Source organism: Myotis lucifugus, unplaced genomic scaffold, assembly GCF_000147115.1.
Source record: "Myotis lucifugus unplaced genomic scaffold, Myoluc2.0 scaffold_908, whole genome shotgun sequence".
Lineage (NCBI taxonomy): Eukaryota > Metazoa > Chordata > Mammalia > Chiroptera > Vespertilionidae > Myotis > Myotis lucifugus.
Genome location: NW_005871956.1, coordinates 133,994 through 157,177, shown reverse-complemented (window position 1 = coordinate 157,177; position 23,184 = coordinate 133,994). Strand labels below are relative to the sequence as shown.

Below are 23,184 nucleotides of genomic sequence, written 5' to 3'. Positions count from 1 at the left end.
GGAATTCTGGTCCTGCAGAGGCCAGCGGGCGGCTGCAGAGCCAAGTCCACAGAAGGCATAGCTCCTGGTTCCTGTCAGCTGTGGCGGCCGACCCCCCAGACCTTACCTTATCCAAGAGCTCTCTCGTCTCCTCGGTCAGGGGATCGTGGGAAAACATGCAGTCGTCACCATTGATGCAGTTCCCAGTCGTGTGGTATAACTTACACGGAAAATCGCGTTCATGGCAAATTAAGGCAAATGCTTCACCTCGTGGAACCCACCCGAGGGCAGAACCCGACCCTGTTTTGGAGATGAGGAAACTGGAGCCCAGAGAGGTGAAGTAACCTGCTCTGGGTGGCACAGCAGGCTGGCAGCAGACACAATGAGACCCCAGTTCTCAGACTCTTGCCTTAGGGTGCTTCCCGCCCCACCTGCTGGCCTCGGGGCTGTGTCCTCGAATCCTCACTCAGCAGGAATAGGGAAGTTCAATGATGTGCCCAAGGTTACACAGCCAGTTGGAAAGTCTCAGAAAGATAACAGGCAATGGCATAGGCCAGTCCCCAGAGTATATGTAAAGAGAACATATTAACGTGTGGGCCTCAGTTTACTCATCTGCAGAATGGGAACAGCAGGCCCGTCATAGGACAGATGTGAGGGTTAAGTGAGATGCAGATGCACTGAAAGCTCGACACTGCACTGGCAGGGCGAGAGGAAGCACAGGGGAGGTCAGCTGTTACTACCGACAAGGAGAGCTCTGCCCCTCAATCAGAGATGTGGGCGCCAAAGGATATCGTGCATGTAGGGGCAGTTCTCGGCTTTGGCACAAAACCCGGTGATGTAAAACTTGCACAGTTCTCGCTTCTTTGGTAGCTCGATGTCATGGCTGAAGTTACAGTGGTCTCCCTGGAAGAGAAGCAATGGAAAGGTCAGGCGGTGGTACGGGAAGCCCTTGCTGATCCTTCTCCAAGAAAACGCTACTCTGTCACCACTGAAGCAGAGGGACCAACGACAGAACGAAGCCCCCTTCCCTCAGGGACAGGCAGGTTTCCCACCAACCTCACACTTCTGACCACGTGTGCGCTCCCCCTGGGGCCCCTGCCTCCCTCTCCCACAGCCTCCTTCCTCCCGTCTCTATTCCTTGCCTTTCACTGCCTCCTTCTAACTCTTCTCTTTCCTTCCCTTCTTTCTCTTATCTACTATTTTTCACTATTTACTGCATGACAACCAGTGTCCAGTCCTATGCTTTCTCCTAACAGAACCCCAGTTCTGCTTGAGGAAGAATGTGCCTGGCTAAAAATATTCCATTTCCCAGCTTCCCTTAAAGTTTTGGCCACAGGTGTAGGCAAAAGTCCCTACGAGGACAACATTGCCTCAATTTTTTAAAAATCCCACCACCTATTTTTCTTCCTCTAGCCTTTAGATGTGATGCCTGGAGAAGATCGGCCACCGTGCAACCATGAAGACAAAAGCCACATGCTCAAGCACGGCAAAATTAAGCCGAGGAAGGAGCGTGGTCCCGCAGCGTGCCGCAGACCACTGCACAAGCCTTGTACTGTCTACCCACCCCACACTATTCTGAGGGGTAAACACCTATGTGCTTAAGCTGGTGGAGTTGCATTTTTGTTATTTGCACTATGACACAATCCAAACGAAACAACACCAAGGTAAACTAAACATAGAAATGGTTGTATACTTGTTTCAAAAGTCTTATTCTCAGGAATGCCTATTCATTTTGTTTATATGTATTACGAGCTTCTAAAAATAATATGAATTGACTGTAATAAGGAATATTTTACATACACATGCACACTTATAGGAAGTACACGTTTTTCTAGACATACACAGAGGTGCAGTATTTCCTGGGTGCATGTTTCCCAATATCTGTCCACTGACGCTAAATGTGAATAAAAAGCTGGCTGACAGCCTTAGCCAGTGTGGCTCAGTAGATAGAGCATTGGCCTGGGGACTGAAGGGTCCTGGGTTCCATTCCAGCAAGGGCACATGGGTTGTGGGCTTGATTCCCAGTAGGGGGCGTACAGGAGGCAGTCAACCAATGATTCTCTCTCATCATTGATGTTTCTATCTCTCTCTTCCCTCTCCCTTCCTCTCTCAATAAAAATATATTTAAAAAATTAAAAGAAAAAAAAAGGCTGGCTGACTAACATTGGGTTATATTGTTTCCTTCAGAATTCTGTGGCCACTGGTCCATCTTGTGGCATTCAACTCTGCTGTGAAGTTCAAGGCTGGCCTGATTCCTGCCCCTCCTTTTCTATGGATGTCTTAAAGTTCAGTAACTAACCAGAATATGTACATCTCTGCATTAGTATCAATCTTAATACAACATTTGAGGCTGTTCAGATTTGTTGAGAACTTTGGCCAAAAATATCCTCCCCAAACCAGAAAAACCCAGATGTCCTGTTGCTCCGGCCCTTCGGTCCCTCTGAGAGGAGAACCGAGTCTCCCAGGCCCCAGAGGCACCTCACCTCTCGGTAGCCAACCACTCCCACCAACACCGGCCCTGCCCAATGAGGTGGCCTCCAGAGCGTGCCCAGGGCCCGTGTCCTCTGGGAGGTTGCTGCCCTGCTCAGCACCCCGATCCTTTGACCCCTTACCCATGTGCACCGCCCCTCCACGAAGTATTTGCAGATGACTTTGCCTTTCTTGTCAGACTGTTGATGGGGCTTGTCATGGTCACGGCTCCGGTAGCTTCCACCGCCATCCTGTTAGGGACACAGAACACAGAGTGTGAATGAAAAGCGAGGGCGGTGAGGGCCCCGCGGGTCAGGTGGAGACCATCTGAGTGAAGAAGAGTAATAGGAGTTGTCTAGCAGCCAGTTACATCTGACACCGAGGCCACAGGAGTCCGAGCCCACAGTATGGAGTGCTGCTTGGATAAGCACAGCTCTGGCACTTGGAGCTGTTGGCCATGGAGACTCGAGCACACACACTTGTGCAGGAACACATCCACCTCCTGGAGGCAGAGGCACGTGCCTTCCTGTAACACTCTCCAGGGATAACTGAATGGGTCACCTAGAACCTTCCATGTCTTAGAGACTTGTTCGGGGTGACTGCAGGTGCCACAAAGACGTGGTTTTAAAAAACAGAGGGTCTTGCCCTAACCGGTTTGGCTCAGTGGATAGAGCATCAGCCTGTGGACTGAAAGGTCCCAGGTTCGATTCCGGTCATGAGCATGTACCCTAGTTGCAGGCACATCCCCAGTAGGAGGTGTGCGGGAGGCAGCTGATCAATGTTTCTCTCTCATCGATGTTTCTAACTCTCTATCCCTCTCCCTTCCTCTCTGTAAAAAATCAATAAAATAAAAAAACAAAAAAACAGAGGGTCTTACCCTGGCCAGTGATGCTCAATAGTCGGAGCGTTGACCAGCACACCGAAAGGTCGCCAGTTTGATTCCCAGTCAAGGGCATGTACTAGGGTTGCAGGTTCAATCCCCAGGCCCTGGTTGGGGTGCGCGTGGGAGGCAACCAACCAATATGTCTCTCTCACATCGATGTTTCTCCCCCCACCTTTCTAAAAATCAATGGGGGAAAAAATATCCTTGGGTGAGATTAACATTGAAAACACACACACACACACACACACAACAAAACACAAAAGAGAGGGTCTCACTAGCAGTGCATCCCTATGAGAGATGATTAGTGCTTATTGGCCCTATGGGGAACGGCTCCTGGGAGCAGGGGGCCAGGGTCAGCCTCAGAGGACAACTCATTAAAGAGAAAAAAATATCCAAGGAGCGGCCTTGGGTAAACACATCAGATCAGAATGAAGAGTTGACTCACGCCCATGTCATCATCATAGAAGTCTTCATCATCGTTCATCCCACCCTTGTTCATCCCTCCTCGGCTGCCACCTCGACCTCGGCCGCGGCCCATCCCTTTGCCTCGGCCTCGGGAACCCCGGCCACGGCCTCGATTTAACCCTGCGGAGGAGAGAAATGGCATCAACCACTGCCTGTCCCCAGAACCCAACTCTAACAGCTGCCAGAGGGAGCCCCACCAACTCGTCAACTTCCGGGCCCCCTGCCCACCTCGTCCTCGGCTATCCTTGGACCGGCGGTACTGGTTTAGCTCCTTGGAATAGTCGTCATAATCCTCGTCTCCCATTGGTTCCTCACTTTCTCCATACTGGAATTTCAGAAAGAAGAAAGGTGTCACATGGGGAACAATGAACACGGTCCCCAACTATACATTTTGCCCCTTTGCCTTTTGGTTTCAAGGACAACCTCAGACTCAGAATAGCAGCTGAGGAATCTGGGCCTCAGGCCTGTGTCCCCTCCTCACATGACCCAGCCTGAGCATGGGTGGTCTTAATCCTTTCTGTGCAGTCATCAGTCTTAAAACTCCCACCCCCCGGGCAAATCCATTAGGGCACCTCTGTACACAATGGACAGCTGTGCCGCTGGAACAGGACTGCACAGAAAGGTCTCGGCAGGGACACGGCAGTGAGTGTGGCAGTTCTCTGCACACAGCACAGCGAGTAAATAAGCCCCCAGCTGCAAAGGCCTAAATCATTTCCAGAGCCACTCGGGAACCCTGTCTCCAGGGACGGGAATTAAGTCGCTGGAAGAAGATGTAATTTTCACAGCTCACCCTTTGGTATCTGTTCAGTTTGAATCATATGAAAGTTTTTTCAATTTCAAAATCATACATGAACATTTAAAACACATAAGCCTGCCTGATGCTTGCTTTCCTTAGCCTTACAGGCCACCCCCCACAGTACATGCAGCCCACCAGCCATTCCCCCATTCCCGGGCAGTAGAAAGCCTTACATCCATCTCATCTTCATAAAAGTCATCTTCATCTTCTGGGTGGTCTCCCATGGAGCCTCTGCCCCTGCCTCGGCCGCCCCGGCCCATGCCTCGGCCCCGAGACCCTCCACGGCTTCCTCGGCCCCGGTAGCCCCTGCCACGGCCTCGACTGCCTGCACGGTGATTCAGAAAGTGAACGCCTGAGCGGGAGTAGACCCCACCAACAAGAGAGATGTTAACCCATTGTCTGCCCCTGAGGTCAATCATTTCACCCTCCTCTCCTCCTCCAAGAAGCCTTCCCAGCTTCCCCAGGCAGACTGATGGTTCCCCTGGTCCCCTTGATGGGGTGCCTCAGCATTGCAGGCACATGACTGCCACAGCACTCACTACACTGAAAGCTGCACTGTACGATATGGTAGCCACCAGCCTCATGTGGCTTCTGAGCACCGGAAATGGGGCTGACCAAACCAAAGAGATGCTGTGAGGGTAAGTACATCTGGACTGCAAAGACTCAGTGGGGAAAAAAGAGGGAATGTAAAATATCACATCTGCCTAGTTTGCAAACGTGTTGAAATAAGCTTTTGAATGTATAAGGTAAATAAAATATATTGTTAAAATTCATTTCATCTATTTGCTTTTACTTTTTAACGGTGACTGCTAGAAAACTAAGTCACATGGTAGCTTGCATTCTGCTTCTACAGGACAGCACTAATCTAGAATCTCCCCAAAGAGCAAGGCCTGTCAGGGAGGTGTCCGTGAAAGACGGCTGAAAAAAAGAAGGGATAGACGGCCACTCAAACAACAACTGGGCCTTAGGCGGGGATACGAACCTCTGAGCTAGAAGGTTCTGGAAGCCCCCTTGGGGTGGAAATTCTCACTGGCAGGAGATGGTTCTAAGAGGGGAGGCTGGGCCTCTGGTGCTCTGCCCTCCCCTACCATCCTTCTAACGGCCAGAGTTCAAGGTTCAGAGGTGTGGCAGGCCCACAGGCTGCAGTCACACCTTGTCAGGTGATATGAGCTGAGGATGGGGGAGGGGGCTACTGAGGGTTGTGGCATCCAACTGCCAGTCACCCTGGCCCAGATGTGAGAAGCTGTCCCTTTTCTTTCCCCTCGCTGCGCACCAGGAAGTGAATTTTCCCTCTCCCTGCCTCATACCAGCCTGGCTCCATCCCAACCAGGGCCTCAGCACTGGCCTTCTGCTCACGTGGCTAACTCCCCCAAACCTTTCCTTCCGTACTTATCTCAGCCCTAAACGACTGCCGTCTCTTCTCCTGGACTGGAGGCTCTGTGAGCACAGAGACAACCAGGCCTGGCCCACTCTGCACCGCCCCTCCAGCCCCCAGCCCCAGGTCTGCTCAGACACCCTGGAGCAGAAGCTTGGGGTCTCACCTCGGCCCCGACTGCTGCCCTCCTTGGCGCGCCGGTACTGGTTCAGCTCTTTGGTGAAGTCGTCGTAGTCCTCCTTGCCCATATCCTCGTCCTCGTCGCCCTCATACTCCCCGTACTGCTCGTTATCGTAGTCGTCGTACATGCCGTAGCCTTTGCTGTCCATCTTAGAGTAGGACTTCTTGGGCAGGGACGTGCTGTGTGACGGGGGGTACTGCTGGTGGGACTGCCAGGGAGAGGAGGGTGAGCGGGCCCCAGGGCCTTGGGTGCAGACCACCGAGACCCTCACTATCCCTGGGAGAGGTACCATCCTCGAGCTACTGGGGGACTGGTCCCCACCTGAGTGAGAGCTAGGCAGTAGGCCCAGATGTTTCTGTTCTTCAGAAAGGGCCACAGCTTGAAAGAAAATGGAGAACAGACCCCACAATCCCTGAAGAACAAGGGAGAAAGTGTGGGGGGGGGGGTGGGCGGGGGGGAGTAGGGCTATTCCCAGGGCTATAGAGCAATCTCATTGGGGAGGAGGCCTGGTAGACAGAAGGGGTGCTTCCTGGTCAAAAGTTTCCTGGGGTCTGGGAATTCAATTAATTACCTGCTTGGCAACCAAACTAGAAAGCCATTTCAAATGATGCTTTCCAAAGTGTGCTGGTGCCAGGAGATACTGGATCAAGTTAAATATATATTTTATATATCACACACACACAAATGGAAGCCACCAAAATGTCCTCAGGCAATGAATGGATAAACCAACTGTGGCACATCCAGACAATGGAGCATTTATTATTCAGCAATTTAAAAAAAATGGGCTATGGAGCTATGAAAAACAGAGGAACCGTAAACTATGCTGCTAATTGAAAAAAAGCCAACTGAAGAGGCTACAACTGTATGAGCCTGACTGACATCCTGGGAAAGGCAAAACTCTAGAGACTGTAAAAACACTGGTGGTTGCTAGGGGCTCAGGGAGGAGGAAAGCAGAGGGGATTTTTAGGGAGTTGAGACTATTTTATATGATAGTGCATGGTGAATACATACTCTATACATTTGTTAAAACCCAAAGAACTATAAAACCCTAATGTAAAGGTATGAACTCTAATAATGAGTCAATATCGGCTCCTCAATTACAACAAATGTATCAACCACATTAATGCAAGATGTTAAAAACAGGAGAAACGGGGTGGGGTAAGGAGGGAGCTGTACTATCTACTTAATTTTCTATGAACCCAAAACTGCTCTAAAAAACAGTCTATTTTTAAATAACCCACACTCATTATAAAAAAAAGAGAGAGAAAATACAAAATATAGGTAGATAGACACACAACTACTTCAGCGGATCTTAAAATGCCCCGACACCAGTTCCCAATTAAAGCTCAGTGTTTCCTCCCTTCCCTGCCTCCCTCAGGTTTACAGTCTGAATCTCCGTTAGATCAATGTCAACTATGCCTTACAATAAATTATCTGTAATAATGGATGGTGCTGAGTCATATGATAACTGGGGCATCTTTAAGAGCTACTAGCTTTAAAAGTATTTTTAAAACTCAAAAAGCTATGCTAATGTTTTTTCTTATCAGTTTTGCTGGGGTGGGGGGAGAGCATACTAACTGAATAGATCATTTAACTTTATGTTTGCTTAAGGTCAGAGATATAATTTATTCCTAAAACCATTTCATTCTCTTGCTAATTTTCCACAAAAGTCATTTCTGAACAGTGTCAAACAGTCAGCTATGACAGGGACAAGTCAGCATCTTTCCCGGGGATAGGGGATAGGAGACACACGGCAAAGGCCACAGGAAAAGGTGGCATCGAGAAGTGCTAACAGCATGGCTCATAGAGGTCAGTCACGAACTGGGTTCAAACCCCCATTCCTGCACTTCAGGGCTGTGAAACCTGGTTGAAGTTTTCTAAGTCTCGGTTTTCTCACCTGTAAAATGGGGATAAAGACAACACCTAATCTGCCCAGCTGGTGTGGCTCAGTGGTTCGACCTATGAACCAGGAGGTCACGGTTCAAATTCAGGTCAGAGCACATGCCTGGGTTGCAGGCTTGATCCCCAGTAGGGGATGTGCAGGAGGCAGCCAATCGATGATTCTCTCTCATTATTGATGATTCTATCTCTCACTTTCCCTTCCTCTCTAAAATCAATAAAAATACATTAAATATATATATATAGACAACACCTAATCTTGCAAGGTTAAAATCCATGTCAAGTGCCATGCAAGAATGCCCAGCATAGGGCAAGGTGCTTAGGAAAGCAGTTTTACTCCATGGAGCCCCTGACCAGCAGTCACTCACCGGCACGTACGGGGGGCTGTACTCTCTGTACTTGCGGTGCCCCTTCTCGCTGGGGCTGAAATCTGAGTCATCAGAGAAGTCGGAGAAATCATCGCTGGAAGATGCGTGGCGCTGCAATGACAGGGGAAGTGGACTTAGCGATTCTGCTGCAGGCAGGTCACTCTGGCAGTCAGCCCCGGGGACAGCACTGCTGGAATGTGCCGGAAGGGCTCTGTGCTCGCTGTGAAACACCTTACCTACGGGCATTTAGCAGCAATGGAGCATGAGCTATTGATCCAATTTGAGGAAGGAAAAAACAACACTATTAGGAGTGCTCTTTGGCCTGACAAGACAAGCTCGGCCCCTGGGGCTCTCCGCCAGGCCCAGGCCCGAGAACCCTCCGGACCTACCTTGTGCTTAGATTTCCTCCTCTTTTTCGATCTTCTCTTCTCTTTCTCCCGCTCTTTCTTCCGCTTCCGTTTCAGCCTCCTGTGAGACTTTTCCTCGTCAGAATCGCTGTGGTGCTTCTCCCCTTTTTCTTTCCGGCTCCTCTCAGGGCCTCCAGGGGTGTCCTGGGTCTCCTCTGCCCCATCATCCTCCAGTTCACCTTCTTCCAACTCACCATCTTCCCTACAAACCAACCCCAAAGCCAGCATGAACACAGGTTTGAGAGGAACACAGGCCCGAGGGCTCTGGGCTGGCCAAGGCTGGCAGGAATGGAGGGCCTGACCGCTGTGAAAGAGACCTGGAATCCCTGCCAGAGGCCTTGGCGGGACCTGGGGTCCACTGCCCCCCATCCCACCCCGCCCTCCTCCTAAAGGACCGCATCTGCTCTCAGCTGTCCTGGCTAGGGCTGGGGCTGCGGCTGGGGGAGGGGACAGGGACCGACGCCGGTAGGAGCAGTATTTCCCAAACTGTTCCCTAGGACTAGAATTCTAAGAAAAGTGACGAGGTTCTGTGGTCAAGTTAGTTGAGGGAATCCCCACCTTGGGGAACCACAATGCTTAACGCTGTAACAGAAGTTCCCGCAAGTCCTACAGTCAAGAAACCTGTGCATCTTGGCTTCAGGGCACTTCTGAGATGCACTTGACCACAGAGCCTGCTTCTCTCACGGAACACGACCAGCATCCCTCCCAGGCGCAGTGGCCTGGGGTCGCCACTGGCCCCAGAGCTATGGATGCGCCCTGTGAGCTGAGGGTGGTAGCTGTGCACAGTGGAGAGAAGGCCATGCTTCCGATCCAGGGGTGGCCTGCAGATTCCTGGGCCCTACCCCCAGGCAGGCCCGAGGACACACTAGTGAACAGGCTCTGGGGTCTGACCCACACCCTCAGCTCCATGGCTCTGGGCTGGAGGCAGGGGGGATTGAGTGGCTAAAAGGTGTGAGGGGAAGGGTCCCAGGCCCCAGACCCCGTGAGGTCCTCACATGACAGCAGTGAGAGTGCCTGCAGAGGGGCCAGCCCCCACCTGCAGCTCACCCTGTTTCCCACCTGACTTGCCTCACTTCTGGGTATCCCTTCTGGCCCCCCAGTCTAGATTTCCTAACTTTTCCACTCCCCCCAATACCACCCTACCCCTAGTTATTAAAAAAGCGCTCTCCTGCCATGACAGATGCTGCGAACAGGACTCTAAATGTCTAAATATCTATGGGGTATGGGGTGGGAGGGTTGGGGATAAACAGGGTTAAGAAAGGAATAGCTGGGAAAAGAATCCAGTTTTTGAGCCAAACCCACAGACACAGTACTCACAAGCACAGAAGCTGGTTTTAAAAAAATAAATAAAAATTTTAAAATGTTTCCAAAGTTCCTCATGCATGACATGGAAAAGTATGTATGAGGGCATAAAAAAATGACTTCTTTATCAATGAAACAGGACCCAACCCAAATGAAGATAACAGAGCAATGTAATGAAGGGACCCAAAAGGCTACCAAAGGGAACTAATCCGGGCAGAAAAGGCCTCAGCCGCTCAGATGGGCCCAGGGTCGGGGTGGAAACAAGCTCATCAGGCAGCTGGCCCGGGAGCGCCCGGCTCTCTCAGGCTTTGCGGGGAAACAACGAACGAACGGACGACTTCACAGACCTCCCACTGTGTCGCTCCCTTTGTCTGCCTTGGTGCTGCTCCCTAAGCATCAACACCTTCAAGAAGGGCTGTGTACACTCTCATTCCCAGTTCAGAGGGGTCAGATCAGCTTAAAACAAGTGGCCCAGCCCCACCAGATACCCCAGCAGAGTCAGGGGCAGCTCTCGAACAGAATGCTAGACAGAGAACCTGAATGCTTCAAAGGAAACAACACAGAGAGATGACCCATGTGCTTCTCATGTTGTTTCCCTGTAAAGGGCCAGGTTGCCCTGGGCTGGCCTCACAGGAAGACGCCCAGTAAACTTTGGAGAAGGCAGCATTCCTGACAAGTGAGGCACCTTCCGGCTGGGGTGTGGCCCACAGAACGAGGGGTGGCACCGAGCAAAGCTCTACTGGGATGAAGGCAATTCTGCTGGAATGGCCTCACCCACAGCAAAAGTGCCACTTGACTGGGGAAACTGGTTTGGGCCAGCTCACCAACCCAAGGGAGACGCTGTTATTCAACGGCATGGCCAATTCCTGCTGTCTGGAGTTGGGGAAGTCACTGGGAGAGTGGTTTCTGGAGACAAGAAGATGTGTGCCTGAGGGGAACACTGGGGCGGGCCAGGTGACCACACCTCAGGAGAAATACCGGGAGAGCCAGACAGACTAGACAGGCAGACACACAAGGGAGCTGGGGAAGGCCCAGAGACAGATCGGAGAGGTAGAGGCTGGTATCCACGAAGAAAAGCTATAAAGAGCATCCCTCTCAACACTTTAGTCTGGAAAGGAAAAAGCTGAGAGGGACACGGGCATAAAGTACCCAGAATCCCAGGACAGGGATGGAGGGAACACAGTTCGAGAGGAACTGCCTAGGCTCCTAGAAGTCCAGATAGAAGACATAAAGGCCAAGACTGCCAACAGCAAAAGAGCTTTCTGGAACCAGGAGAAAGCCCGCAGAGCAGAAGGGATAGTGGGACGCCATCACCCTTTCATTTCAAACAGGAGGGAGAGTAGGTGAGGGGGGACTAGTCGAGGTCAGACAGCCGGGGGTGACACGAAAAGCACCAGAATGGACTTGTTTCCCGCCCCTAAGCCCACTGTCCTTCCTGCTCAGTGAGGCATAAGGGGGAGACCTCTCATCACCGCCTACTTAATGCCACAAACATTCCTGAGCATCTTCTCTGTGCCAGGTCCTTGAGCACCTCCTTCTCTGCATTCTCCAAACAGGAAAAGATACAAATTACAAGAAATCCAGTCCACAAGGAAGCCTCTGTGATACAGGTCTCTGGCAGCTGAGCCAGGGTGGCTGGCACCTCCCGACATTCTCTCACCCGTGCCCGCTCCTGGGCAAGGACCCCGGGCACAGCAGGCGAAGGTCTTGCCCAGGGTCAGCTTAGGCCTCCACCCTCTCCTGCTGCTGCACGCTGATTTAGACCAAGGCACAGGCTGCTCTACATCTGACACCTGCGGGTGGGACCACAAAAGACCACCCAAGCAACTCCAAAGCCTTTGCCATCATCAGGAATGATTGCAGAAGCAAGCCTTCCAAATGCCAAAGGACTTACCAAGACAGCTCCACGCCACAAAGACTTTCAGCCAGAGAGTTCTCTGCGTTATCTATATTAACAGCCCCCATCATATCTGGGCTGAGAAACTACCATGGGACTTTTTCACACAATGTTTTACAAAACGGGTAGTGAATACTGGACACTTTGTTTCCTTAGATTTGGGAGAAGCTGAAAAATAAATAGGATTTTAAAAAATCTCTGGTGATTTGTGAAGGGGAACAGGATACTGGAGGGGACACTGGGACAATCACATTCCATTGACCACTGCGCATTCTCAGTGCCATCTGGCCGCCCCATGCTCTCAAAACTCCTCAGAGCCCTGGGCAAACTTCTGTTCACCTGAGAGGATGCCCTCTGCTAACAATGGGGAGTCCCAGCTAAACGTCCTGCATGAATACGGGGCCTATTTCCTTCGGACTGTCCAACAGAAAGAAAATCAAACTAACTGGGACGGGTAGAAACCCTGAGGGCCACCGGAAGGACTGCACAGAGGCAGCCTCCACAAAACAGCAACCAGGTTTAAGCAGCGCCACTTCACAGGCTGCCAGCAAAATCCATGTCAGAGCGGGATTAAATACCGAGGGAGCACGCTTAATAGACTGTGACATAATCCCCCAAGAAAAGTGGGGGACGCCCCGCTGCGCTAATCATTTCAATCAAGCTCTCTTGAGACCAGCATGCAGGAGAAACCCTGCAGCGTTCGGCCTGGGCAGAGACCACCTAATTCCCAGAGCAATGCCCCAGGACGGCTGCAGCAGGGCCGACCTGCCGAGCCATCAGGGACAGGAAACCAGCCGTGCCTGCAACAGGCACCTGGGAGGAATTGGGAAGAAGTCTAGAGTCAGATCTGCCTTTCAACTCCTAGCCTAAACTTCCGGGGCATTTAAGTTTCCATTAGCAGAGCTGGTGACAGCCAGCTCCTCCTCTCAGGTCAAAGAATATATCTGGATGCCTCTTCAGCCACAGGACAGACAAGCATGTTGGGTTCAATCACATACCATGGGCTTGGCAAAGACAGTACTTTTTCCGAGTTTCAAAGTAGGCTGGCCCCACCTACCAGCCTACAGATTTGGGCATCTGGCTTTTTTTCTGCAGACCAAGTAACTCAACTAGCTCTTCCTCTTCCCCAGAGTATACTCTTGGTATACATAACCCCAGCCTTGGTTTTCTCATCTGCAGAATGGGATAACTATAGTACCCACCTCAAGGGGTTAAAGGAGATAAGATGGACAAAGCCCTTGACATGGAGGCAGGCACAGAGGGAGTATCAGACAAACAGTAGCTACCGGTTTTAAGAACCAGCTAGCATGAATGTGCCTCTGCATAGATTAACTCTCCATTACTGGCTGAATGTTCACTGGGATGCATTTCTCTAAGGAAAAGCTATAACTTCCCTTTGGGACCGACCACTGCTAACTGCTGGCCAACAAGGTCCCAACTTCTCTTGATCCAATACCATCCTCTCCTAACAAATCCTGGTGAAACTGACAAATGGACATCTCCCCTTTCTCAGCTCTAATCTAGGCGAGACCAGAGAGTAATAACCAAGTGGCTGACCAGGAGGGAAAGGCACAGGGAGAGCTGAGCCCTAGAGAGAAGGGACAAAGGTGCCTCACACAAAGCTTGGCAACATGGAAATTCTCTAGACAAGACAGAGGGATGGAAGTTCAAAGGGGCTTGGGCTTGTGAATCCACCTGGCTTAGAGAGGGGGGAGGGAGGAGGGGGAGGGGGGAGGGAGAGAGAGGGGGAGAGAGAGAGAGAGAGAGAGAGAGAGGGGGAGAGAGAGAGAACAACAAAGATGGAAACTCATGGGAGCAGTGGCTATTACCTGAAGATCATGAGAGCCCTTGACAAGAGACGGCTAGGTTAATGTGAAGGTCAGGGTTATGATCATTAACTGCCCAAACTCTCAACAAATTGCCTGGGTAGGCTCTGAATGACCCATTAACTAGGGACAAAATTACGAAAATTACAAGGAAGCTCTGCCTCTTCAAATGTTTAAGGAACCCCAAATCCGACCCTTTGGGACAGTCGTTTACTAGGATCGAAGGCTTCCTTTTAGAAAATTGGCTCAGGGCTCGTGCCTGAGACCTCAGAAGGCCGAGACCTTCCCTTGATTTAAGACATGAAACAGCCCTTGGGAGGAGAACCTCACTGAGGGATTTTCAGAGGCAGGAAATTCTTGAAATAAACCTTTGGGTCTTGCACATGTTTTTCAGTGTCCTTACAACCTAGGTTCATCGACCAGAAATCAAGAGCAAATGGGCTCTGTTCCTCTCTCTCCTTCAACACTCCCAGTTGTGGTCACAACTGGCTCTGTGACATCGCACTATTTCCATGGTAACATGCTCACATCACGGATGCCCCTGGGGCTGCAAGCACAGACCAATGACAGAAGAGAAGCCCAACCACCAGCAACCCGGGTCACCAGCTCGCTGAACGCCTCACTTCAACAAGAGCAGGACAGCCTGCCCGGTGCCCGGACCCAGACAGGAACACACCTACTGCCAAAAGTCAATGTGGGGGAAATTGGAGAAATCCGACCCCGGACTGGGTAGTTGAAATATTAATTAATGTTAATTTTGTTAGGTATGATTATGGTGAAACGAGGTAAGATCTGGGAACTGCTTTAAACTATGCAAGGGAGATGGAGGTAGGTGAGATGAACCAAAACTGGCAGGATGTCTATCATCGGTCAAACTGGGGGGTGGGTATATGGTGATCTATGATACTATGTTCTTTTCTCTTGATTGTTAGAAAATTTCCATAATAAAAAGCTTTAAAAGATGCCCTAAGTAGGGACAATCTCAGCAAGGTAACGGGAGTGTCAAGGTCCTAGGAAGTTAAATTTCCAGCAGAGAGCTGGAGTCCTGGGTGGGGGCCTCACCTCTCCCCTGGTTTCCTTAACTCCAACACCTGCCTAGGTACCTCAGTCTTATAAAGTCCAGTGCCTAAACCCTACCTAACACATGACAGAATGTGGGTAAACATTTGTTGAATGAATGCCTGAATGCATTAGTGCAGCAGGAAGTATTCATTCCAAACATTCTGTAGCAGCAACTTCCATGCAGGCACCAGGCGGCTGAGCTCTCCCCCCTTTACCGAGCTCGCTCTGAAACCCGTTAACAACCCTGTTCCACAGTGATTCATTTAGTTTGTCCAGTTTACAGAAAAGCTAACTGAGGCTCACAGATGGGAAGAAATTTCACCCATAGGATCAAAGCAGGAAGAAGCAGAACCGGAGCCAGAATCTAGGACTTTCTAACTCCAGGCCCAGTTCTTAACTGCTACTCTTGAAACAATTAGAAATTACCTGAGGAAGAGTAGTTTACTCATCAGGCCAACTGATAAAACAACTCCTCCCCTAAATTTTATAATTGAGTTGGAAAAAATAAGACAGAAAACATCCTAAATAAAAGTGTTCCAAGAAATGCCAAAGGGAGGTACTAAGTAAGACACTGGGCAAGTTCCTTAGACACTCACTCTGTTGCTCCCCTTCCAACTGTGAAGGGAAGGCGGTGGTGGGGCCCCCGGATGGGTGGAATTCCTGTGGGAAGAATTCCCTGAGACCACGTGAGTCAAGTGCTTACCACCAACCTAGCCCAGAACAAATGCTTCAGAGTAAAAAGTATCCCTACGCAAAGACATGAGGCCAATGCGGTCCTTGCAACCATCAAGTGCGGGGAATTGGGACATTAAAAATCTGACCAAAGACACTGGAATAGTTAAGGGAATAAGAAGTACACAGAAAGGCCCAAGGAATCCTAGTGAAAAACCAATGGAAGCCTAACCAATGGACACAGACAACAGGGGGGTGAGGGCAAGAATGGGGGGATGGAGGGCAATGGGGATAAGGATACATATGTAATGCCTTAATCAATAAAGAAATTAAAAAACAAAAGAAACAAATGAGACTTATCCAAAGACGGACAGAAAGCAATGAGAATCCAAGGGAAAGAAATTCAAAGTCCCCTAAATGCTAGAAGGAATGCTTCACCCCCCGAGTGTCCGCACTGGGGTTCCTCGGAGCACACAACCCACTTAAACAGAACATTTCTGCAGAGCTTCAAACAAGCTGGCCAAGGAAAAGCCCGGCCTGCTACAAGGATCTTAAGAGTCAGTGTCATAGTCTTTGCCTGAGTAGCTACTTTTCCACTCCCACTCGTTCTCTCGTTCTGAAAACAGCTCATGTGCTTGATAAAGGTCTCTCTCTGATCCAAGTTTCTCCAGACAATCAACCTCTGAAATCTGCTTCTCAGCAACAAAGAGTTTCTTAACCTTCTCACGCCAACGATGCTTCAGATTGCTTAAAGCTGGAAAGATGCTGGTTGGCGTCCAAGGACAAGCGATGTCTATCATTCCAGAGAGGAAAATCTAACCAGTTAACTTGTGAACTAGGACTTCTCCTTGTTTATAATCTTTTCAGGGGAATCAATGTGGTTTCATTCAACCAAGACAAAGTATTAACATTTTTCTATTAAAAAATACCTGGCCTATGACTTCATACACCACTAAAGAATTTCTTAGGAAGGACTGCAATTGGTTCTTTGCAAGGGTACTTGATGCGAATTTCCAACAACCCGCAGCTGCAGTTCTGACAGCTTCACGATGATTCTATTGGCCAAAAATGCACTAAGTCGTCTCCCAGTTCAAAGCATTCAGCAGATAATGGCAAGGCAGAGCCACCAGAAATGAATACCAGATTTCCATGACAAATATGGTAACGACGTGTTAGCTAGTGGAGCCACTTTCTGTGCTGCTACATGGACATATACAGCCACACAAATTGGAACAGAATGGAACCTGTCCCTGTTGGCAGAGTCACCCCAAAGAAAAGGAGACATCTGTAATCATCCCAGCTGGTGGAATAATGAATTGTCTCAAAACCAACTCCTAATTGATGCCAAGTGAAAGCACTGTGTACCATTAAAATATGGGATGATTAAAGACATTTAGTACATTTGAAACCTTTAAAAAACTTTTTAACTGCAATTATCTGTATACAGCTATTAACTTCTGGTCACCTGGAGCGCTGAGAAGAAAGAGGTTAGCAGTCACTCCCAAGTTTCCTAAGCCCAGCACAGGGCCAGGTACAGACTGGGCAGGTGCTGGGAATAGATTCTACACACACACAGCATCAGTCTCAGCATCCCACACCCTCTTTGTCAATGTCATCAACACAGACACTGGGTCATGTCTCAGGCAGCAACCTGGATCACTTAAAACTCTCACGAAGTCCTTGAGGGGTTGTCTTTAGTTGCAAACTCATTCACCAAGTGTTAGTGGAGCTTCCTGATAGGCCAGAGAGTGAGTAATGATAAACCATCCATGATGGGTGTATCAAGGGAACGGATAAAAGTGGCCACCAGTGGCCCCTCCACCCCAGGGATCCGGCCTGCCTCTGTTGCTGAGGCTGCGGTTCCCAGGTTGTTTTAGTGTCCTGAGCAATGGCAGGGCCTGGAATCCCAAGGAAACCTAAGCCCTGGTGTCTGCTAGGAAAATGAGGAGGGCAATTCTCCAAGCCACCTGCAACAGACATTTAGCCAAGTGACACTGGCGTCTGGGCCCAGCTCCCTTGGGTCAGGCTATGCGGGAATGTTAGCTGCGATCCACTTCTACACTGGGCCTCAAGAGTCTCCAGTTACTTCTAATGAATGAAAATCCCTTCAATTTAAAGGCTCGAAAGCCCAGGCCTGGGTGTCTACATCCATTGGGAGGAGTGGAACGTGGATGCGGGAACCACAGCAGGTCCCAGAAGGGCAGTAGCACACCCCATTCTCTCTGGGGCCAATTTTAAAGGGAATACCTGTATTCCTTCCCATTCTTTTCCACCACCTCCACCACCACAACAAAAGTGAGGACCACAGCTGCTGTGCAGACGTACCAGGCACTAGGCACATTATACCAGCGCAGGGGCCAGAGATTAAATAAATACTTTAGGTTTGGCAGTTTCTGTCCCAACTACTCAATTCTGCTGTTTAGCACAAAAGCAAACACAGAAGATAGAAACGAATAGGTGTAGCTGTGGTCCAATAAAACTTTACTTACAACAGGGTGGGTGGGCTGGCTGTGGCCAGAGAGCCACAGTTTGCCCCATCCTATTCTATGTGCAGTGGTTCTCAAACCTTGACTTAGACCCACATCTCCTCTACATTTCTCTCAAAAGTTTCACGAAGTCACCTTGAACCTTTGCTGTACTCTGCTTTTTCTACCCTCTTCCATTTCATTTTTCAAAAGTAGGAGACAAATCAACAAATGGACATCACATCCCACTGATGGCTGCATGCTGCAGTTGGAAAAATACCATGCAAGATCCAGGACAGCATATTCAGTACAGAGCTCAGTACAGGCAGCAGGGTTCTAACTCTGCCCCCACACCCACTAGCTCTGTGACCTTGGACAAGTGACTTCAGCTCTGTTTCAGTTTCTCAGCAGACAGCTGACGTGGCCAATGCAGACGCACTCAGAGGGCCCCCGGCAGGACATGAGGCTCTTCACGTGACAGTTCGGCACTGTCACACCTTTGGGAGGGCCAGGAAACTGACAGACTGAGGAGTCTCTTCCCGTCTGGGTCCCACATTCCCGGCCTTTCACCACTTCCCACCCTCCGTCCACCAGAAGAGGATGGCGCGAGCAGGCAGCAGCCATGCTGTATTCGGCTTTATGGCCTTGGGAGTTTCTGGGACAAGGGAACCAGGTGCTGAGCTTGCTGCTGAGCCAAGGTTTCTCTGATGGATCTGCCCGTGACCTAGCCACATAGTGTCTGACCTTACAACTCATTTCTAAGGCATTTACCTTGCAGCTGGGTACTGGGAGCTACAGAAATAGCAGCCACTCCTTACTGTGGCCAGAAGCTGCAGAAGGTAGGTCAGGCACGGCAAGGAAATATGAGGCCTGTTAAAGGCAGTACCAACCTCCGCCCAACTCTAAATAAAGTCCAAAGGAGAGAAGAGCTCCTTGCACCTGCCAAAAACTTTTCTGCTCCAAGAAAAGCACGGGACTAGCCTGGCTGCAGAATGGACGAACAAAACCTTAACTGACTCAGCCATGGGGTGGACGAATCCGAGAGCTGGGACAGTCCTGGCTCGGTTCTCTAAGAGGCCCTGGAGAGGGTAAAGGACTTGCTCAAGGTGATGTGACTTCCTAGCTGTGGGTGAGGCGCTAGAGGCCTACCAAGGCTGTAGCAGACTCAGATCCTAACAGCAAAAGATGAACACAGGAAGGTAGTCAGCATAAGCTTAAGACAGCATGACTGTTCTAGCATCTGTAATAAGGACATGATGCAAGCCAGAAATGCCCTAAGATGGCTCCCACTTAGCTTCAACCCCGATCAGCTCCTTGCAATGGAGTAAGCTGACCAGAAACCTACAAAGAGGAAGACAAGACTTCCCTCAAGAACACAGATGTTATTCTGACTTCTGTTTACCCACCGGCCTGCAAATTCTATTGACAATTTTTCTCTAGTAGGGACAGCAGGGAGACAAAGAAACCAAGACTCACTGAATGCCAGGCACTGCGTGGGTGTCCTGCATATGCCCATTTGACTGACCCGAGAAGTGGGCGTTATCTGTGCCCACCGTACACTGCAGGCAGGGCTTATCTGCCGCCAAAGCCCACACTGTTCTTTCATATCCTGCTGCCCCTCGATGTTTGGAAGATGTCACCGCTTGCCTTACAAACAAGAGAGCTGAGTCACCAACAGACACATATGAAATGACAAAAAACACACAAGATCCTCTACCCAGAGCAATTTGGCCAGGAGAAGGCCAAATAACCTCTAAGCAAATAACCTCTGTTCTGCTAAAAAATTATTCCAGCAGCAGGATGTGACGACGTTCACCTTGCCATCAACTGAGTCAGAAATGTATTTAAAAACAGCCCATGTAACCTCATCTCGTTACTAAATGGAAAAAACAACAACACCGCACAGTCTTCAAAACGGCATCTTTGTGAACTACCAAAAGCAAAACAGGTCTGCAGCGAAGACTAGGCCGACATTTAGAAACCCAAATCCATGAAACCTGGCTCCTCCGACGTCTTACCTTAATTTATCCAAATGAACCTCATATGCAGCCCAGACAATGAGGCAGCTTTTCCGCTCTTTCCATTAGGTTTTAATTATGAAACCAGCCTCAAACCACTCATTCTGACAGGATCCCCTCCACCTACAAGCAGACGGCTGCGACGGGTCCTTGAATCAGCTTATTAAATACCAACTGCCAGAAATCTCAGAATCCATCCTTTTCTCTCCTCCTTAGGTCAGAAACGTTGCCACGGTACACGCAAATGCCTTGCTCGTTTAGAAACTTAGCGATTTCATTATTTGCTCTGAATTATTTTCTGTCACTCTACCTCCTAACCTGGGTCAGAACCACTCCCTCTGGTACGAGAAGGTATCCACAGGCACCAGAATTAGGTTGTCTGGAATAGGGTATTCACAGAGGCCTGGCAACCGTTTCAGTAGCAATTTTCACCATCGACGTATTGACTGCATCTGGATCTGGCCTATACAAGATGGTTCTGGGACGCAATAGCCACAAAAATGTTAACGGAATAAGGCAACCCTGAGACATCCATTTCCCTTGTAGCAGCAAAGGGAAAAGATCTAAGAGAAAGGAGCAGAGGTCGAGGCATTATTAAAGATAAACCGGCCCAATACAGAAATTGTCCCTATTCAACTGGACAGGAGCATACAAATTCAGAGTCAACCATTCATCTCTAACGTGCCAGGTACGCAACACCTGGGAAAGCCTTCATTTCCCCAGGTGCCAAGTTTTCCCTGGGGAACAGCCTTCCTGGCGAAGGAAAGGCCACCTTTGTGGCTTCAGAAAGTAGCTCTATGTAAAAACAAAATGCTGTTTTCAAGATCAAAAAATTTAATGAAACCCTATCTGGGAGACAGGACAGAATGTGAAATAGAAAGCCCTTTTGGGGGGAATCCTATTATTTTCTTTTGAAGAGCAAATTTGAGGGGAATAAGAAAAATAGGGGCTTTAAGGACCAGAATATCCATGTTTTCCTGGTCACAATGATTTTTATTCTACTGGGAGATTTTTAACTGCTTTCGGAGTAAACCTCTCCCCAGAGAATACAAAATTTTACAAGTGTATGAGAGTTGCCGTTAAATCAGGTATTCTGAGTGACACCCTTTTCTTTTTCTTTGCAACATCCGTTAATTTGAATTTTAACGAATACCGGTACATCAGTTTTGGGAAGAAAAAAGGCAGTAGTACTGTGACATTTCAAAAACAAAGGCTACCCAAACAGTCTGGCATAATTACTGGGGTTTCTTGGGTTTGATACATGAGATTCCTTTGAGAATGTAAAAACAACAAACCCTTGTGTGGATATGCCTGAGCGCTTTTTAAATGTTTAGGGAAATGTTTTCAAATGCGATATAGGATTGCTCAACTTCTGAGAAAAGAAATCCTATTTCCTTAACATTTCAAAGTAAAGTTCCATTAGCATCCCTCCGCAACGTAGTAGCTCCTGAACCCTGGAAGGTTCATCTATAGCAGCGGGTTTCTGCACTTGGCTCCTGGAGGAGGAATTTCACAAAGGAGGGGAAACTTTAAATGCAATTCATTTTCGGCTGACCTTGCGCCCTGGAAAGTGTGTTCAGTTTGTGCTTCAGACATCATTTTTTTTTTTTTTTTTGCAGGACACTGTACTGTGTGGACATTTCTTTCTCCCACAATAGACTTTACACACCTAACGTCATCACTTCCCAGCAGTTAGGTTGTGAACACCATGAGAGGAAGAACAAGTGGCCCACGGCATTGCAATTTACAGGTTTCCTCATCTGAAGGCAGTGAACTTTCTCTTCTCCCAAGAGCGGAAAAAAAAAGGAAACCTGATCTTTGGGAGTGGAAGAGGGCTGTGTGTGCAAAAGCTTTCTCCACCCAAGTATGTCGGGGACCAAAAGTGGACAAGAGGGAAAACAGAACTTCAACGTGTTTTGTCTTTTAACGGGAGAACTTATGCTTGTAAAACACATCAGAAGTACAGTGTTCGGTTCTGCAAGTCATTTCTGTCGCGGTTTTTTCCTTGTACATGTAGAGAAGGGGGGCTGGGGGCCGAGGGAAGTGTTCTCTCCACCATGACTGGGCGTGTAACACGTTTGCATCAACTTTTCACGATCAGGCATGTGCTTTCGAACAAAGAACAGTGGAGACAAGGAGAGGAGACTGGGTATTGACACTTTACAGATTTGGTGCTTCAACAGTACTTTACAAATGACTTGCTTAATTTCAACGTCCATCACCATAAGAGACATTGGAGTAAAATGAGAAAATGGGGTCCACTTGAACCACAATCTTTTGGGGGGGGACGTGGGGCAAAGGGGAGGGAGAGCATTAACTTGAATGCAGGTATCATAAACCAGATTCAGTAACTTTGTCTCCTACAAATGGACTTGAAGTATCCACTTTCTTCAAAGATGAGGGCTGGAGACAAAGCAATGAATTGAACTGACAAGAAGGTATACCATACCAAGGGCTTGAAAACATACATAGGGGCCTTTTACTTAGGTTTTTGTCATGTTACAGTAACACTTTTTTTTTCTTTTTTTTTAGAAAACTGTGTACGTCATATTTTTAAAAATTAAACATCGAAAGGATGTGCAACTATAAAAGGGCTCAACCGGGCTAGAATCCTGATTTGAACATACCAATTCACTCTCTCAAGCATCACTTTGATCTAAAGGCGAGGAGGAAGGCAGGCAGGAGAGGGACGGAAAAAGAGGGAGATAATTGAATTACTCAATAAAAGAGGCTACTTACCATCCCAACCCATTGTAAGACATACACTTCTGACATAAGAGAACTCCTGAGAGGTCGAGTAAAGCGTGTGAGCACCTCTGAGTATTGCACCTGCACCCCCCGAGGGGGCCCGGAAGCCCAGCGCGGGCTGAGCTGAGCGGAACAGACCTTTGCTAATCTATTTCCTGGAACTGGAGTCAGGCTGCGATGGGCTGCGGTTCCCAGGACGATACATTTAATTAGAACAAAACAGAACAAAACCAAAAAACAAAACCAAAAAAAACCAAAAAAAAAAAAACATGGTTGTAAAAGCTCACCAAACTGCTGCACTTGTGTCTCTGAATGTGGGTGGCATTTCTTTTAAAAGGCAAAGTGTGGTCTGTGAAGGAGAAAGGGGGGGGG

At 49.0% G+C, this 23,184-nt stretch overlaps 1 protein-coding gene and 1 pseudogene across 1 annotated transcript; one reads left to right on the top strand and one right to left on the bottom strand.

Moving 5' to 3' along the window:
* Positions 1-16: 16 nt before the first annotated feature.
* On the bottom strand, positions 17-22,819 carry LOC111824093 (zinc finger CCCH domain-containing protein 4-like; the record flags this gene model as incomplete). The annotated part of the gene is made up of 11 exons (XM_023747563.1): positions 22,804-22,819; positions 10,140-10,150; positions 8,805-9,024; positions 8,416-8,526; positions 6,134-6,356; positions 4,766-4,944; positions 4,025-4,121; positions 3,777-3,916; positions 2,592-2,699; positions 771-882; positions 17-216 (listed from the first exon to the last, which is right to left on the bottom strand). Coding segments are annotated over exons 1-11 (1,404 nt in total), but the record flags the coding sequence as incomplete, so codon positions are not given.
* Positions 16,477-16,930, top strand: LOC111824094 (annotated as a pseudogene).
* Positions 22,820-23,184: the final 365 nt, after the last annotated feature.